Raw genomic sequence first — 18,333 nt, 5'->3', positions numbered from 1 at the left:
TCTTTTTTTTGTTTTTTAAATCACATAACCTTAATATTTGCTATACAAATTTAAGAAGTTATCTGATTTCAAGCTTTTAGAAAATTATAATATTATTTTAGAAAAATAACTATGTTTTAAGACAGTGGCTTTAAACAAAGTTTCCAAACCAAAAAACTTTACAATATATTGAGTTAAAAATAATATCTTTTTGAACCTAAGGAATTTTGTATTTCAAATAAAACATTTTCCTGAGTGGCTTCAAGTGAGGCTCATAAAATGTTGTTGGAAAATTGATTTTTTTTTCGTGTTAACTAGTGTTAAGCTTAGCTACAGAGTTCCAGTTCGAAACCCAATCCAAGATGCAGTCCCTGCGCCCAGGCCAATCATCGTTGTTTGCCGTGTTTTTTCTTATTGGCAGCAGAAATTATTTTTAAATGCAGTCGCTTAACAATTTTATGTGTTGCAGTCTGTTAGCCAGTCCGCCTGTCAGTCAGTCATTCAGTCAAGAGGTCAAACAACTTTTCTGATGATTGCCGGAGAACCCCTTCCTTCTTGCCACTGCAAAGCTACGCTCAAATTATTTGTTTACTTGTGAGTCTTGGAAAACGCATTTGGTTTCGTTTTCTTCAGCACTCTGTTCCTAGCGTGACAAATCGTCTTGGAATGTGGAACTGTTTTCATAAACCCAAACTCGCATGAGCATATATATATATGTTCCAGTATTTTCATGAATTTGTATGGCCAAATATTTGCTGTTCAGCGAGCCATAGCCACAGCCAAAGTGGGAAGCTTTTTTAACTGGTTTCGTCTTTTTTTTGCGCATTCTGCGAACCCAATGAACCTATCTGAGTTTATGTCTTTATTAAGTCGGCGATAAGTATCGCAAATGCTTAACTGATACGTACACTGGGAACCGAGACAAGCGTTTGGATTGTTCACTTCGCTGTTAACTAGCAGATAAGTCCAAACCCCTAAAGTTACAAGCTCACCAAATTAAATTGTTTGACTTCGAGTGAACTTGAAATCGATCAAGTGTCACGTGAGTTCAGCAAATATAAAGTACCGCTGTATTTATGTGGGTAAATTAAAAAAAACTAAATTTGAAATGATATACATTTCTATCTAATATACTAGTGTTAAACGAATTGGAATAGTTGAAGTGCTAAGTGATTCCTCAAACGATTAGATAGCTTGTTGAAAGAGACATTTAATAATGAGTGAGTGAAAGATTTCGCTGGGAATTGAAATATTTTGGTTTTTTCGCACTTAGTCAGCGAAAAGAAATTAATTAGTACTAGGAAATTTAGATCATATTCATTGTTTGGATTTCGGTTGAAATTTTAAGGTAAACTGGAGTACCGTGCGATCCATTTATTTAAATATTGCTAATTATATTTATATCCACAAATTCAGAAGTTGTTTCATATTAAGCCACTTCCTGTTGGCGTAATTCCGATTGAGGAAGCTCTTAAAATTTATTCAACTCTCGAAGAGACCTGAACTATATCAATGTCAATGCTCCATTGGGCTCATCGTGATCATCTGGTAATATTTAGTGGATCAGGGGAAACTGCCGTGGGTAAGACTACTGCACAGTAGCTGTCAATTAAGCGTCTTTGGGAAATTGTTAAGTTATTAGCCATCGTGGCAAGGAAAATTTGCATAATTGATGGCATAAAAACTGAAGAAGCAGCGGCTCCTCGAGCGATTGCAACATGGGTATCGAGATTGGGGGAGGTGAGAGGGTGCAGCCAGTAAACGACCACAAGGCAGTAAAAAGTGAAAGTTCATTTAAGCAAGTCAAGGCGAGTAAGGCCAAACCAAAATACAAAAAAAAAAGACGAGACCAGCAGCGCCAGCAAAAAAGAGTTTCCTTGAGCCAGCGGGCGGGTTTCATTACCTGCCAGTTGTTACTGTAGCTGACTGTGGTTGCTTTTGTTGGGGGTGCCGCTGCTGCCAAATTGCGCGGCTGACTGCAGCATTTGCATAAATTATTTACACTTTAATATGGCCAACATTGGCCGTCCGGCGCCATTGTCGTAATTTGTAACTAAATATGCCGCTGTTTGCCAGCCAGCCAACATTTACAATGGCTTTTAGTTTTTCCATAATATTTATTTAATTTCATTAAATTTCTGCACGTCGTCGACAATGAGGAAGCCATAGACAAGCTATAAGCGATTTGAGCTGATGGACACTTAACTTTTGACTTGGGCGAAACCCTTTTTCGGCCAACAGGAATACGTTTCGTATGTGTGAAAGTAAAGTCTTTTCTTTTCGGTCTCAACTTCATTTTCAGTTTCAAAAACGAAACCAAAAGGCAGCCTGCCTGCCACTTGACTTTCGCATGTTGAGAACAAGTTGTTGCCGGTTTGCTGATTGCTGGTAGTTTGGTTTTTTTTCTCCGCCTTTTGCCGGTTCTTTCCTGTATTTTGGCACACCTGCCTGCGAAAAGGAAGCCTGGCAAGGCCCGTCTTTCTTCCAGTTCCCTGTCTTTCAATTAAACCTTAACTCTTTATTGTTAACTTCCTTGCTGAACCCTTTGCCCAGCCCTAAGGCCCGCCTGAAAACACCTCGGTTCAACGCTTAATGACTCGACTTTATTTCATTTCACATTCCGAAAAATCGAGCATTCGAGTCTTGGTCTTTGGAACAGCTGTTTACGTTTACACAATATTCTTGGCTTTTGTTTTCCCTTTGTTAACCGCTTTTATTAGCCTTTTTATGGCTTTCGTTTTGTGTTTTATTTTTTTGTGTTTTTTGTGTATTCACTACGTATTGCCATTCGCCGTTGCTTCGCAATGAATTATTGCAATTAAGCGCGCTTTTTGTGGCTTTTTAAAAGCCGCCACTTTTGGCATCTGTGAAAAATGTGTTGAGTTAGTTGCTAAAATACAAAATAATTACATGTTGTATAGTACAAATTGCAAAGTAACCTATTGCCAAATGGTAGCCTTTGAGAATCGGTTAAGTGATAAATGGATGTAGCGGAATTTATTAATTAGCCGGCAGGCAGAAGAAAACTAATCGATGAAAATGTGATTGAGTAATATCTTAAGTGATCAAAATTTGGTCATTTCGGTTGAGTAAGCGTTCTCTCATAAGTTTTGTGTCTTTAAAAGCTTTCTTTAAAAAAACATTAACTTAAAATGTGAACTATAATTGTTTTATTTTTCAAAGAATGTAAAAATTAAAGTTTACTTAATGATTCTTATAAAGCTATGAACATTTTTTTAACTAATTGCAAGTTAATTGTTTTTCTCTTCCGCGCACTCATTAAAATACTTTCTAAAATGCGACGATCTCATCTTATTTCAACCCATTTCCCAAGCGTCTTTGGACCTCCGACGAGTTCAATGTCAGTGTGCGACAAGTGTTTGAGCCGAGTCTTCAAGTCCAAGTCCAAGTCCGACTTCAAGAGCAACTCCGGCGGCAAACGGAGTCCATTAGAGTCACGTTATGAACAACAATTATGCGTGGTAACAGGGGGAGGGGGGTGGGGGGCTGGGGGAGAACCACGGCTACCGAACAGAGACCACTCAAGAACCTCGTTAACAGACCCTCCGACCATAAACCACAAAAACCTCTGCAGCGACGACTCTCCTGCATATTTGCATAAACAGCGCACATAATGTCTGACATTTAGCGGTACCTGGGGGAAATAGACATAGCGGGTCCAAGACGTCGCCCTCTTGATATTTCAGGCTTGATTTGGTTTCGATTTGAGGCAGTGCCCTGCATGCTGATGATTTGATTGCGGGGCGGGTGTTTCTTTTGACTGACATTGAATTGAAAGTTACACAACAGTCCACAGCCGTCATGACGTTATGAGCCAGCCAAGGCGTTTTGTCGTCCGACCAGAAATCCAAAGACAAATATTTACACAAATGAAGAGAAAAGCGAGCGATCCGGTTCGCCACAGCAATTATGCTATAGCTATTGCCAAGGAGGTGGCGAAGAGATGGGGGGGGAAGTGACGCTGGGGTGGGCGTGGCACGCCAACAATTTGCAATATTTAGCATAAAATTGCGCAACATGCGTGTGTACAATTATGCAACAATTTCTGTCGATTCGCCTCCGCTGTGGGGCTTGGCCCAAAGAGCCATAAAAATCAAAATTAAGGCAAATTGCAAGCAGACTAAAGCAAACAAAATCCCATGCCAAAAATCCATTTCAGTTCGGCTCAAGTGAAAATGTAAATAAATAATAGAGAGAAAATCGCGAAAAGTAAATAGACCCGAATTAAGTAAGACAAATGTGCAAAAGTGATTGAAAGCCGCAACCAAAATGATTGTGAAAATGGAGCCCGACGAGCTGATCACGTTCCGTGTGCAGTATCTGGTGGATAGCGATCCGCTCTCGGCCTGCACAGCCTTCCCGATCCCGGTGCGGGCGCCCACCTACGCCTTCGCCACCACCATGCCGCTGGCCAATCAGCTGGGCACCATCCTGCGGCTGCTGAATGCCCCCCAAAGCGTAAGATACCCAACTTTCACACTCAAAAACATAGAAATTTATATGTTTTATATCTATCGATTTTTAAGATATTTTTAAAACTTAATCTCGTATTGTGATGGGCTAAAAACATGTTTGAAGATTTATTTAGATATACTTTCTATATGTATTAATAAATTTCAAACATTGTAAATAACTACGTATATTTCATTTAAGTCTACGAATTTCAAAAGATTTTTTTTTAACCTAAGACACTTTATTTTGTTAAGGTAAACAAAATGTGAAGATATATTTTTTTACATATTAACTTAAGATACTTTAGTCTCGTGCCAAAAAGTAAACATATTTTATTTAATTTTTTAATATTAAAATATTTGAACAGCCTAAAGCTTCTTTCTATTTACTATAGTACTTATCCTAAAAGACAATGTATCTTCCACTCCAATTTCTGCATTAACCGGTCAACCAAAAAAAAGTTGTTTCACCTTTCTTTTTTGGTCTTAACTGGCTTAGCTTATCTCTTAGCCGCTTATCAATGACTAAATCTTTCAGCCGAAAAAATCTTTTGTTGTGCAAAATTAACCAAAAGCCATACGCATACAAATATGAAAAAGGCATTAACTCTTTTACTGCGCATTAACGAGATACTTTTGTATATTAAGCGGTGGATACAGCATTATCGTGATCAAGATTTGTATTTAGGTATTCTTTTTATTCTCTAAAGTTTTTGAAGGTTTTGCAAAATTAAAAACTTTATTTTTATGCGATGACGACAACCTTTTTTGCAATCGTCAAACTACTGATACAACTGCTGATTAATTTAAACTGTTAACAGTTACTAAGAAAAGTATTTAAACCTGAACTCCGCAATGAGTAAAAAATTTTTATAAACTTTTTTTTTTAAGCTTTAGTTTTAGATTAATTAAACAAAAAATATATATGTTTATACAATTCACTGTTATATAAGAGCGCTCTACTTACTAATTTCACTATATCCCAATAAACTTAATGGAAGCACAAAGCCAAATTTAAATTTCGCATATTTTCAGTGAGGTTTTTGCGGGTCTACACAATAATTTGCATAGCGTGTTTATACACATTTATCGTTCTATATCGCTTCCACATTTCCCATAAAACAAACGAATGAAACCAATAATAACTCGTTCATCGCATTATTGCCGCAGGCAAAAAACACGAAAAAGTAAACAGAATCCACAATTGATTTATTTGAGAAAATTTTGCATAAAAGCCAAAGATTAAACTTTAGCCACAAAACTAAAAAACCAATATTGGTCGAAGGGCAGGAGTACTTTGCCTTTGCCAAGTCAATTGAAACGGAATAAGTTTTATTTGCGGCCAGATGAGTGAGCGTTGAATTGGAAAAGCCACAACTAAAACAAATAGATGGAAAGTTTTTGGGAAAACTGCAAAAATGGTAATTGGTCAATAATAAAGGGAAAACTTTTGCAGGAAACTAAGCATAAGTGTTTAGCATGTTCTTGGCTGGCACTATTATAATATTTTATTGTGTGGCAAGCGATTTGAACAAATGATGCATGGCAGGCCAATGAACCCTCTCCTCTAGGAGGAGATCACAGCCGAAAGACAATGGCAGATGCAGCTCGGAACCGGAGGCCCTGGATCTGACGAGGGCTTGGCCATTCTCTGGCTCCGCTCGATCCACTGGGGGAAGAGCTGGCCCGGGGCTGGGCTAACTTATTGCTATCGCACAATCTGTGGCAACTAATAGGAAGTTGGAGAGAAGAACTGCAGTTGGGGCAAGTTCTTGGAGCGCATTGTGAAAGCCAGAAAGCCAGAAAGCGAGTTAGCCAGCAATTATCTAAGCCTGCCATTGTTTGGGCCTGACTTTGACTAATTTGCAAAAAAAGCCACTAAGGAGCACATCGAACAGCCCCATTCCCTGCCTGTCATCTGTCATCCAGTCGAGAGTCGGGAGTTGGGAGTTGGGATTAGGGAGCCGGCGGAGCCGCAAGGATACGTAAATCTTGACAAGCGGCGGCAATAAATTCTAATGAGCAAATCGCAAAAGGAAGTTCTGCTGGCCTCCCCAGTCCAGGATGTTGTCGCCGCGGCCAGATTTATGTGGCAGGCAGTTGCAGATGTGGAAAGCCGGAGGACCCAGACCCGCAGACCAGTGGCAGCTGTAAATGCCATTTGTCCAATTAGTCAGCGAACAGAACTTTGCTCGATGCTCCCATGCAACTTGTTAAATTTAGCGCATTACAATAGATTCATAAATTTTCGCCACGCCGATCACTAATCTTCAATGTCGTTGTCGGCGTTTTCGATGACATCAGACATCAGTTCAGCGAGCCAAACAGATTGAAAACGGGCAAAGTTAAAAATATAAATAATCATACTCGTTGCCGGCCAATAAATTGATTCGGGGCTCAATAAGTTTCTATAGCTGTAAGGGGTATATCAGTTATACAAAAATAAAGTCATGTAGGTCCTCACCTGTTATTAATACTTTTAATTATCACAAGAAATTTAGTTAATTATTATTTGTTCTCCTTTTGTTTTGAAAATTAATCATTATCATTAGAATAATTCTGTATACATAAATGTTTTAAAATATTTATAAAATTTAAAGCTTTGCACATAGGGAATAAACTATTCGACCACCCATAACTAAAGTTGACTTAAGTTTGTTTTGATTTTGAATGTTATTCTTATTGCCAATTATTTTTGTAGCTGTTGCCTTTGCATTAGGCACCTCAGCAAAAACAAAAATCACAATATACTTGTAGAATTAGATAAGCATACAGGGAGTACTTCCAATCAATGGAAACCAAACAAAGGCAGATAAAAGAATTAAAAAAATACTGAAGCGAAAAGCCACAGCAATCAAATTCAAACGCTCTTGCGGCTGAATAAATAATTGTAACAAAAACTAATTTAATTAATTGAAGTAATCGTTGAATTGGGGGCATTGCGTCACTTACATGTGTCATTCACACGACCGGACAATATTTAAATTCAAAGCCAATCAAATTAGTTTAGGTCAGCTTATCCGCTTGAATAAGCCAGGGAATTTTCCATTATCCATTTTACGATTTGCTCACGTTGGCCAAATATTTGAGCCACGTTGACACTTACGCATCTCGGGGTATTTGCAAAAATTATTCGCACAAGTCGTCCTCTCTTCTTTGTAGTTTTAAAGTTCAATTAGCATAGCCGTCCATCAGACTTTGCGGTCAGATGAGGGTCAATCAACTTTGATTGATGTGAAAGCAAAAGTGTTACTCACCCAAATCAGCACACTTAAACAAGGTCAGGCATTTATGGGTCTTTGTTATAATATTTTTTATTAGATTTGTATTTTATTTTTAGATTGTTAGCGACCCCTGATCCTATCAACTAAATGACACCATAATCAAGTGTTTTTATAGTTATTTTTATTAACGCTGAAAGAAATAGATACGAACAATATGTCATGCAGTAATTACTAATAATAAATTACCATCATTATTATATATACCTACGTTTTATTTATTTATTTAACTCACAAATTTCAATTAAAATTCCTCTTTGATTGGACTCCCCTTTTGGTTGTAAAAAATTTGATAAATTAATGAAAATTAATTTGGAATTTGTCGTTTCCATCAATAATTTATTTCAACGACATTTAACTGGCTGTCAATAGTTTGAAAATATTTATCTCTTTCCCTAACCATATTGGACTTTTAGCTCGATGTGGTTTTGCTTTTTTACATTTTCTCCTCGTCGAATTTTATGCTCGCCGCCTTAACTGTGTCAATAGCCATATTTATGTGTTTGGCAAAAATCATTTTGATTAAAAATCTTGTCATGCTTCACTCAAAGAAAAAAATCAAAAAAGCCACCGATACAAAATTTGCATAGACCTGTGAATGAATGAATGAATTTGAGTGTAGAAGAGGAGGTGAAATATAAATAAATCATAAAAGCGAGCCGGAATGGATTTAGTTTTTGGCCAATGTTTGCTTTGATTTTAATTGCCCTTTGGCTTATATAAAGAGGCGTTTATAAATACCGACTAAGCACGCATTTGACACATAATTTGAATGTGAATTTCCAGTTTGGCTAAACAATGACAGACCAACTTGGTCTAGAAAGTTTTCCATGCCTTAATGCTGAATCAACATGCGGAAGTTTGACCCAAGGCAAAATTTGCTCGGAAAGTCGAGAGCTCTCTTTTTGATAAGAAAACGTGACTCGCTAGACAGCGTGGCACTTTAAAAAATATTTTTTATTTAGTGGAGTGTCGGCGATTCATTTACCTAAGAAATCTTGAATTGGGTTTGTCGTCATTGCTCATGTTTGTTAAGTAAAATGCAGTAATAGATTAATCACTGGGAACTTGATGTTGATAAAGTGCTCATAGAAAAGTTATTTAACAATTCCTAGAAAACTCATTGACCAATACATGGTCAATACTTAAATTTAGCCAATGTTCTTTGTTTGAAGAAACCCCTCAGGACATGAAAAGGGTACTGTTGAGGGTGTGTCTTACCCAGAAGCCAGACAAAAAGCATTAGCCCAGCCCAAGCTCGCTTTTACTGCTAATACCGGGGCGTTGCCAAAGGGGCGTATGTGTAATCTTCCACCCGGATGACAGACAGTATTTCTCCTTTTTTTTCGTCGCTTTGTTTACCTTTTTTCACACATTAAGCAAGCGTCGTCGACACAAATAATTCCATGTTGTCCGGTAATTGTTCTGTAAATGCAGAAATAATTACTTTCAATGCGCCAATAAAACATCGGCTGCGACCGCCGTCAATCAGCGCATTTGTGCACACACAGCAACGCAGCAGGAGCTTGATCAATCAGCGGCTGGAAAACGGAAAACTGAAAACTGAAGTCTGAAAACCGAAAGCAGAGAAAAGTAGGTGACCAGCCGGCGACGACGCGTCATCTTGGTCTTGGCCAGCAATCAACTGACGGCCTCAATGCTGGCCTAAACGAAATCGTCTGCGGACTTTCAATGCAGCGTCCGTCACTGTACACAGGAAAATTATGAATATCACTTTTAATATTGTGAAAATGCATCGTAAATTGAACTTTTTTATCTACAATTTTAGTTTATATATACTCTTCTATTTGTGCATCTATCTGTGATACAAGTGTATGAACATATGCTAGAATTTCTTGAGAATCAAATAAGATTAAATATATTAAACTTATTTATGGGTAAAGAAGGTCAATAATACTTTAAATGCTTAAATAAAATAAGACGAGAAAAGAAAAAAGCCACAAGCTCAATTATTAATTACCTGTTTAATTAACATCAATTTTCTGGGGAAGTTTTTAAATAGGCTTTTTAAGAAATTTATTTGGCATAAAATGTCTCAGATTTCACCGATTCAAAAATTATTAAAAATTATCAACAATTTCTCTGAGTGCCTCAAAACGTTCTACGCTGCAGCAGCACATCAACCTCTCCAACTGCAACTCCAGCTCAATCTCAAACTCAAACTCCATCGCCATCTCCATCAGCTTCTTTCTCTTTTTCATGAGCCGAGACCGTAAACAACTTTTACTGCGTAGTGCGGTAGTGGCGAGATCGGCGTTGCCATTTACTTTTAGCCAGACTTTAATTATAATTGCCAGCGAAACTAAGCATCTCCTCCTCCTCTCCGTTTCAGATCGATGATGCGGCCATTCAGGTGTACAAGGATGGCGACTACGGAGCCTATCTGGACCTGGAGTCATCGCTGGCCGAGCAGACCGAGGAAATCGAGGGACTCAACGTCAGGTGAGTGTGGCGCAGATAACGATTTGGGGGGAGAGCACCGCCAACACCAACACCTGACCCAAAACGCCGGCTAATGAGCTTGGACGGTTGGACGGAAAAGAATTGTCAGCCCACATGGGACACACCTGGTGCACTTCACCCACTCGCAAACATTTGTCAGGGGATTTCACTTTTGCAACGATGTCTGCTGCTGCTGCTTACCTTGAACCCATTTTCCTATTTTCGGGAACGTGGTTGTCAAGTTGGCTAGTTTCTAGCCAGGATGTTCGATTGTTTAACTTCTGTTTTCAAATATTTTTGAAGAGTTAAAGGAGTTGAAGGCTAGCCCAAAAATTTTAGAAAATATCTAAGCTTGATACATATTTTGGTGTAATTATAAAATGTGAGGAAATAATTTCATATTATCAAAGTAACTTTGTTGCCAAGAAAGCCACAACTAAGTGGACATGTTAGGTTCATATTAATTAAGTATAATTATTTTATTGATGTAAAGCAAACAGTCGCCACCGATTTGATTATATCTTTCAAATTTAAAGATCTTGGATTAGGCTTAAACAATTTTTGAGGCTTGATTAAGCCACTCCTTGTAATCTATAGTTGGCAGCACCGATCAGGAAACTCCGAACCAGTCGAACCCCTCTGGGTTATTGGGGCAGCTGATCGTGGGTGGTTGTGTCGGCCTTTCACCGAAATGCAACATATTACACATACGCCATGGCGGTCCGCCTGCATCGCGATCGCCATCTCCGCTCGCTAATAAAGTTATTTGGCCGGGCCATAAAAAACTGTCGCTATCTGTGGCACAGGAAACGGAGTTGGCTATCTGCCTACCTGGTTGGCTGGTTACCTGCTTAGCTGCCTGCCACTCTGCCACTCTGTCGCACTGTCGCTCTGCCCGGCACTCACCGCATCGCAGAGACATTTGCATGCCACGACATTGCTACGTGCAACTTGTTGCCGCTGCAGTCTGCAGTTAATTTGCATTTAATCCGCGCACAGCCGCAGAAAAAGAAGCACAGAGACAAAATAAAAACGCTCGCCACGTCACTTTTGAGTCGTTGTCGTAGCTCTGCAGTTGTTATATTTACATTTTTTGTGGTCTTTTCTCATAACTGGCATGCATGTACTTTATGCATAAGTACATTTAAGTACCCCTTAAACGGAGGAGTTTTTTAGGGTCTAAAAAAAGATGTACTTAAAGTCTTGGAATGTTCTTAGGGTAGTATAATGTGATAATCACTTTTTTTTATTTACTTAATATTATTGAAGAAAAATTTAAATAAAGTGGTAAAGAATTTTAAATAGCCTAATAATTACGACATTCTTCGTTTATTTTTGTAAAGAAATTTTTATTTCGTTTGTGATTGAAGTGAGTAGCAGAAATGTAGAGGCTCTAAAACTTGTGTTAAAAAAGTGTCTTAAATGAAGGAAAACAATTATTTGTGATGAATAATTGTTTTAATAGAGGTATTTCTTAGTCTCTTCTAGCTCTTGTTTTTTCACTTCTTAGTTTTCCTTCTTTATTTTTCTCGGCCAGTCAAGAGAACGTGATGTCATGGCATAGGCAGGCGCTAAAGCAGCTCCACAAAACTTGGGGCACAAAGAAAAATGATGTACGCGACGGGGCATAAGTGTCAAAGTAAGAGCAGCAGCCGCCGAAGAAGAAGTTGTTGGCCATGTTGAAACATAGTGTGGTTCATAACCGTACCGGGGTCAAAGTCAATGTTCTGGAGTTGCTTAACCCTGGGCTGGTGGAATGGATGGATGGATGGGTTCCTGGTCTATTTCTGACTTTCACTTCTGCGCCGCATCCATGATCATCAGTCATTATGGGGCGGAGCAGCAGGCGCATCTAAGCCGTATCTGCAGTCTTTGAAATTATAACGTAAATGTCGCCGCGTCTGCGCAAATTGCCGCCACTTTGCGAGGCAACTCGTCCCCACTCTATTTACGAGTGGTGTGGCGCCAATGGCAGTGGAGTGCTCTTCTCCTGGCCATGGCCAGAATGGGTTAGCTTGGCTCAGTCCGATGGCCACTAATCATGCTTATCGCATTAGTCATGGCAGCGCGAGCTCGCATGCAAATCATGCGCTTCAATTCGCATCAAAATTCCACAGAAGGTGCCCGTCAATCTGCAGAAAGGGAGACACGTTACCCGCACAGGTGTGTCTTGGACATTCGCGGCTCAGACACTCGGAACCTTTGTCTATATGTCTATGTAGATATAGTTTGTGAGACCGGTGTCGGACTGCCCGCCGACCCATAGTCCATTTTCAATTATCTGCGTCGTTTGTTATTACTTTTATTATGACCAGCTGGGACCGGGGTGAAGCGAAGCGAGCACCAGCGGGTAATCAATGTTCTTAACTGGTCAATGAACCGGGCTTGGACTTGGGCAGGAGTCGGGGGTGGAGGTGCCGTCCAGCTCCCCATTGTGCCTTAATCTCTCTGTTTTGGCACTCCACATGGGGAAAAGTGGTTCATAGTGTGAGGTTTATTAACTGGAGTTTCATAAAAATATGAAGGGAATGAAGAATAATATCTTACTGCTGATTTTAAAAGGTTTCCCTTCCATTATTAGTGAAAAATAAACAAAGATTATTCATTTCAAGAATATTGGCAATAAACAAATTGAGATAATAATTTCAATACAACTTAAAATATATTATATTAAAGGTCTCAAAGCATATTAAAAACTTTATTATTTAAGCTATTCAATTGTTCATACATTTGGCTAATATGTTTCACAATAACCAAACTTTTTATTACCGATCATAAAAAAATTATTGTTTAAAATGAAAGTATTACACGTTTATACGTTTATTGATGTTATATTCAATAAGGGCCTTTTTAGTAAAAGTAAAACTGTAGAGTAAAGGTCTGATGAAAGTGAACAAAGTTTTTTTTTACTCTATATGGGAATGGGAACAAATCTGGCTAAGATTGCTATAAGCTGTAAGAGAAATAATATTGAAAATTAATTTCCATTTCTGACCCACAGCCGGAAGAATTCCCTGGTGGTGCGAACGCAGTTGAATGTGCGCGTGCACGCTATAATTGGTAAGAGAATCGAAAGCTTATTGCGCATACGCCCCGTGTAACCAACTGACTTTGAACCTTTGCAGAGAAACTGCTGTCCGCGGAGGGCAGTGACCTGCGGCGCGCTCTCTTCTCGCTGAAGCAGGTGTTCCAGGAGGATAAGGATCTGGTGCACGCCTTCGTGGCCCTCGGCGGCCTCAATTGCCTGGTGCGCGTGGGCAATTGTGCGGATCAAAACTATCAGAATTACATTCTGCGGGCCCTCGGTCAGGTGAGTCGTGGATGGCAATGGGCACCCAAACCCATGGGAACCATAACTAATTATGTCATTGGATGCGGCGGTAGGTCATGCTCTATGTGGACGGAATGAACGGCGTGATGAAGCATGAGCCGACGATGCAGTGGCTCTACTCGCTGATTGCCTCCAATTACCGATCCGTGGTGAAGACCGCCCTCAAGTTGTTGCTGGTCTTCGTGGAGTACGCCGAGTCCAACTGCTATGTGCTGGTCAGTGCTATCCATGCGGTGGATGCCTCACAGGGAACTCTGCCCTGGTCGAATATAATGAGGTAAGTCAGCAATAGTTAAAGAAGATTATTAGAGATGGACTAATTTAAATGCATACTTCCCACAGACTGCTTAAGGACTATGACAATGCCGATGCCGAGCTGGTCATCTATGCCACTTCGCTGATCAACAAAACACTGGCGGGCCTGAACGATCAGGACAGTTTCTATGACGAAAGTGATCTTCTGGAGCAGCAGGGCATGGAAACCGTGATCCAGCGATATATGTCCAAGCCGGGCACTGATTTGGATCTGCTCGATCAGCTGCAACTTTACGAGGCTGTGCTTAAGTGAGTTCATTGCTTATTTACGAAATAAATTCATTATTTTATAAACCATAATTATAGATTTGAGGATGGTGAGTCGGATGGACAGCGCTTACCGCAGAATTCCATGCGTAAAACGCAGCGTTATCGGCCGGGGACAAACACTACCGAAAGACGCAAGTCGCGACGTCACAGCACTGACAACAGCCCCGCCCCCTTGACCAAGGTCCTGCCCACCACAGTCCTTCGGATGACGCCCACCCAGGCCACCGTGGATGAGGACAGTTCCGGGTCCACCAACTCCACGGAGTTCAGCGGGGGACTGTTCAATGAAAAGAAACGTAAGTGTTACGATTATAGACTAACCACATAAATGATATTACTAAACGAGTAATGGATGTAAAAATATAATAATATAAAAACAGTCTTACTGGCTGCGTTGAAGGAGGCAGATCTCACCCTCTTGTAGTTCTAAACAAGAAAGGAAAGCTAACTTCGGGCGGAACCGAAGTTGATATACCCTTGCAGAATACTCTGTAAATTATATTCTCCAAAATTATTCATATGATGCATTCTTAATACTCATAAAAAATCCCAACTTCCTAACTTTAAAAACACCAAAGTTATGACATTTCCAATCGTTCAGTTATATGTCAGCTATAGGATATAATCGGCCGATCCTTATGAAATTTGGTAGGTCGGATTGGCTGGCCAAATATAACACCCATAGAAAATGCCGACTTCCTAACTTTACAATCACCAAAGTTATGGCATTTCCGATCAATCAGTTATATGGCAGCTATAGGATATAGTCGGCCGATCCTTATGAAATTCGGCATGTCGGATTGATTAGCCAAATATAAAACCCATAGAAAATCCCAACATTCTAACTTTACAAACACCAAAGTTATGGCATTTCCGATCAATCAGTTATATGGAAGCTATAGGATATAGTCGGCCGATCCTTATGAAATTCGGCATGTCGGATTGATTAGCCAAATACAAAACCCATAGAAAATTACAACTTCCTAACTTTACAAACACCAAAGTTATGGCATTTCCGATCGTTCAGTTATATGGCAGCTATAGGATATAGTCGGCCGATCCCGGCCGTTCCGACTTATATACTGCGTGCAAAGGAAAGAAGGGTGTGTGCAAAGTTTCAATTCGATATCTTTAAAACTGAGAGACTAGTTCGCGTAGAAACAGACAGACGGACAGACAGACGGACAGACGGACAGACGGACAGACGGACAGACGGACAGACGGACATGGCTATATCAACTCAGGAGGTGATCCTGATCAAGAATATATATACTTTATAGGGTCGGAGATGTCTCCTTCACTGCGTTGCACACTTTTGACCAAAATTATAATACCCTCTGCAAGGGTATAAAAAAATATTTATAATTATAATAATATTTCCCTTATTCCCCTCAGCTCGCGATGGAGCAGGCGTGACTCCAGGACTTCGCAGAAGACGAGAACGGGCGGAGCGGCACAAGAGTTTCCTCAAGGAGCAACAGGAGGCGGCGGCCAATGGGATATTTGCAGCTCTTGAACAGCGCGAGGGTCTGGGTAAGTTTCTCATAATACAAAAATACTAGATTACACAAGCTGCTTTTGACTTGAGCGACTAACTAACTTGTGATTCTCTCTCCCACCAAAACGCTAATCATTGTGTGTATTATTGTCCCGCTGTTCACCCGCTGATCATGCTAACCACAACCAAAAACAAAAAACACCATCCATGCCAAATAAAAAGGCCAAATTGTAACCGCCATACCCGCCACCATCCAAGTCGGGGAAAGTCCGCCGGAGTCTTTGCAACATGAGGTGTCGTCGCCGTGCAACAACATCAGTGGTATTGGCAGCCTGAGTAACAACAATGTGAGCAACCTCAGTTGCAATGACACGCCGAACAACAGCCTGTTGCTGATGAGTCCCAGCAAGCAATTGCTCACCGGCAGCCACAGCATCTCGATCATCAACAACAGCTTCGACAAGGCGAGCAATAACAACCAGAGCGAGTTCCTGACCAAAAAGAATCTATTTCGGGAGCGCAATTCAACTGTGATCAATGGTATTATCAAGAATATCCAGCAAACCGATAGTGCCTACAAGAAGTACGAGAACGAGGCGAATCGGCTGAACAACTACTACAGTCAGTCGCCGAAGCATCAGATCCATCAGCCCATTCAGCCAGCGCCGGAAGTGCTTTTGAGTCCGAAGAAAACGCTGAATGCCTCTGGGTTTGACTTCACGCCCGCTCCGCTGAGTTCCACCCCGGTTAAGTGTGATGTCCTGCCGGAACCGGAGCCACTGAGTCCGGTTAGGAAACCCGTTGCCGCGCCACCACCACCGCCTCCTCCACCGCCACCGCCGCCGCCACCGCCTCCTGGGTGGTGGCACGCCCCCATCTACAGCAGCCCGCCAGCTCGAACCCTAACCAGTACTAACCCAGAGCAGCTGCCGTGCCCCGCGGATCCTTCAGGTGGGTCCTAGCCCCTTCTCACCCACCCTCGTCTCTCACCTGTGTGTTGCATACTCGCAAGCGCCGCCACCAAACATCCACATTGCATTGCGCATCTGCCGCTGCATACTTTCGAGGGCTAACTGAAATAATGAATTGTGTTAACTTTGGGTTTGTTCTATATCTCAGATATGGAGAGCGAGGACAAGCAACTGCTGCTGCAGCTGAAGCGGGACCACACCGTCAAGGACCTCACCCAGAAGCTGAGCAACCTGCCCATGAGTCCCACCCAGGACTCTGCGAATCGCGCCCTCGTCGGCGACATGTCCGGCCTCATTTCGAAAGCCAAAGAGGGTCTGGCCAAGAGCAAGAGCAAGGGGGAGATATCCAGGTATGTAGAATATTTAAACACGGAATTGAGACAATCGATTATAGCAAGAGTCCTGCAATCATAGATCGAATTAAGTTTAGCACATGTGTTTTCTATGAGAATTCTCAATCTTCTAAAGAAATTGTATTTGTGAGCACATGAGCAATCTAACAATACTATTTTACGATTTATCATATTACTGGTTATGCATTGTCTATGTTTTGTCACGAAGTTTTAAAAATTGTTACTTTCGGAGCAAACTTAGCTAACCAAACTACAAATCAATATGCATTTGAAGGCTTGAAATTTGATCTTTGGGTAGCAAATAATGTTTAAAATAATAGGAAATCGACCATTCCAATTTCTAATTTGTGGCTGTCATTTGTTTTTGTTGAAGAACAAATATTTACGACTTTGACCGTGATGCTAAGTTCTGTCATATCGTTTATATGTTATGTTATTTGTGCATATCAATATATTGTTTGAGCTTGGCGGTCTAATAAGAACCAATAAGATGAAACACCATTGATTGTACTTAACCTACATGTATTTTCAAAGCTTTCTACTAGCAAGGGGGCTACCTCGACTAGATTAGAAGTAAACGATAGGGTTTCCTTCAGTCTTTACATGGTTTATGGCCAAGATTTATGAGAATATATGGCGCCATCAGTTGAAGATAAGAACTTGAGCTAAGCCAGCAGCGATTAGCACTGTCATGTTAGCTGGTCAACCGATAGCAAGTGTGCCAGGGCCTTATGACGTTAATCTCAGAGCCAACAACAGTTATGGTTAAAGCTATCGGTAACTTTCCCCTAAACAGAAAATCACTTAATTCACAGGTGGTCAAGATTTATTTGCCGTGTGGAACAGGGTCGTAATCAATAGCTTATCCGTAGATGGGGTTGTACTTCTCGTACAGGGCGATGTAGGCGGCCTTGGCGTCATCGACGGACACTCCCTTGCGGCTCAGCCAGGCATCGTACTTGGCAGCACCCTCGGCATCGGCGGGCTTCTCAATGGCGATATCGCCCTCATGGATCTGCTTGTACAGACCGTAGAACTCCAGGTACACCTCCGTCGGGGGCTTCTGGCTGAAGGCCTTGGTCTTCTCCAAAATAGCGTTGAACTGCAGGGGCAAAATCAGAATTAGCGATTCCTATATCCAGATCCTGACGATCATCAACTTACATCGGCCATGTTGCTTGAGTTATGCTTGACAAATGTGACTTGTCCCTCTCAGTGCACCACCTTTATACCGCCCGGAAATCGAAGAATTATAGCCAACAAGGCTTATCTGAGTATAGAAATCGATAACGGTTACCAATGCAAGCCGATAATGCGAAGAGTCCATTGTGCAAATTTCGTTGATTAGATTTATGTGGGAGTTTCGTAAGAGTTCAGGTTTTCGCACTGTCTAAGTACAA

General features: G+C 40.8%; 2 protein-coding genes across 8 annotated transcripts in view; one reads left to right on the top strand and one right to left on the bottom strand.

The window, feature by feature from the left end:
* LOC108053286 (FH1/FH2 domain-containing protein 3) overlaps window positions 1–18,333 on the top strand; it is a 48,541-nt gene that overhangs the window by 25,061 nt on the left and 5,147 nt on the right. For 3 of the 7 annotated variants that reach the window (XR_006417493.1, XM_044458074.1, XM_044458075.1), the window contains exons 5-13: window positions 10,086–10,195; window positions 13,197–13,255; window positions 13,321–13,505; window positions 13,580–13,803; window positions 13,869–14,090; window positions 14,148–14,407; window positions 15,507–15,644; window positions 15,832–16,560; window positions 16,729–16,930. Coding sequence is in view for 5 of the 7 variants with exons in the window: in XM_044458074.1 (XP_044314009.1) it covers window positions 10,086–10,195; window positions 13,197–13,255; window positions 13,321–13,505; window positions 13,580–13,803; window positions 13,869–14,090; window positions 14,148–14,407; window positions 15,507–15,644; window positions 15,832–16,560; window positions 16,729–16,930 (2,129 nt within the window). In the remaining 2 variants the exon portion in view is untranslated. Of the gene's footprint in view, window positions 1–4,159; window positions 4,459–10,085; window positions 10,196–13,196; window positions 13,256–13,320; window positions 13,506–13,579; window positions 13,804–13,868; window positions 14,091–14,147; window positions 14,408–15,506; window positions 15,645–15,831; window positions 16,561–16,728; window positions 16,931–18,333 lie in introns of all 7 variants that reach the window. The other 4 variants (XR_006417494.1, XM_044458077.1, XM_044458078.1 and 1 more) reach the window with 3 other exon arrangements.
* On the bottom strand, window positions 17,742–18,168 carry LOC108053289 (acyl-CoA-binding protein). Its single transcript, XM_017135891.2, has 2 exons — window positions 18,098–18,168; window positions 17,742–18,035 (listed from the first exon to the last, which is right to left on the bottom strand). Exons 1-2 carry the CDS (start codon window positions 18,104–18,106, stop codon window positions 17,796–17,798), a joined length of 249 nt encoding a protein of 82 aa, XP_016991380.1. The 5' UTR covers window positions 18,107–18,168; the 3' UTR covers window positions 17,742–17,795.

Source organism: Drosophila rhopaloa, unplaced genomic scaffold, assembly GCF_018152115.1.
Source record: "Drosophila rhopaloa isolate 14029-0021.01 unplaced genomic scaffold, ASM1815211v1 contig_163, whole genome shotgun sequence".
Taxonomy (NCBI): domain Eukaryota; kingdom Metazoa; phylum Arthropoda; class Insecta; order Diptera; family Drosophilidae; genus Drosophila; species Drosophila rhopaloa.
The sequence above is the reverse complement of the archived record's forward strand: the minus strand, read 5'-3'. Positions and strand labels throughout refer to the sequence as shown.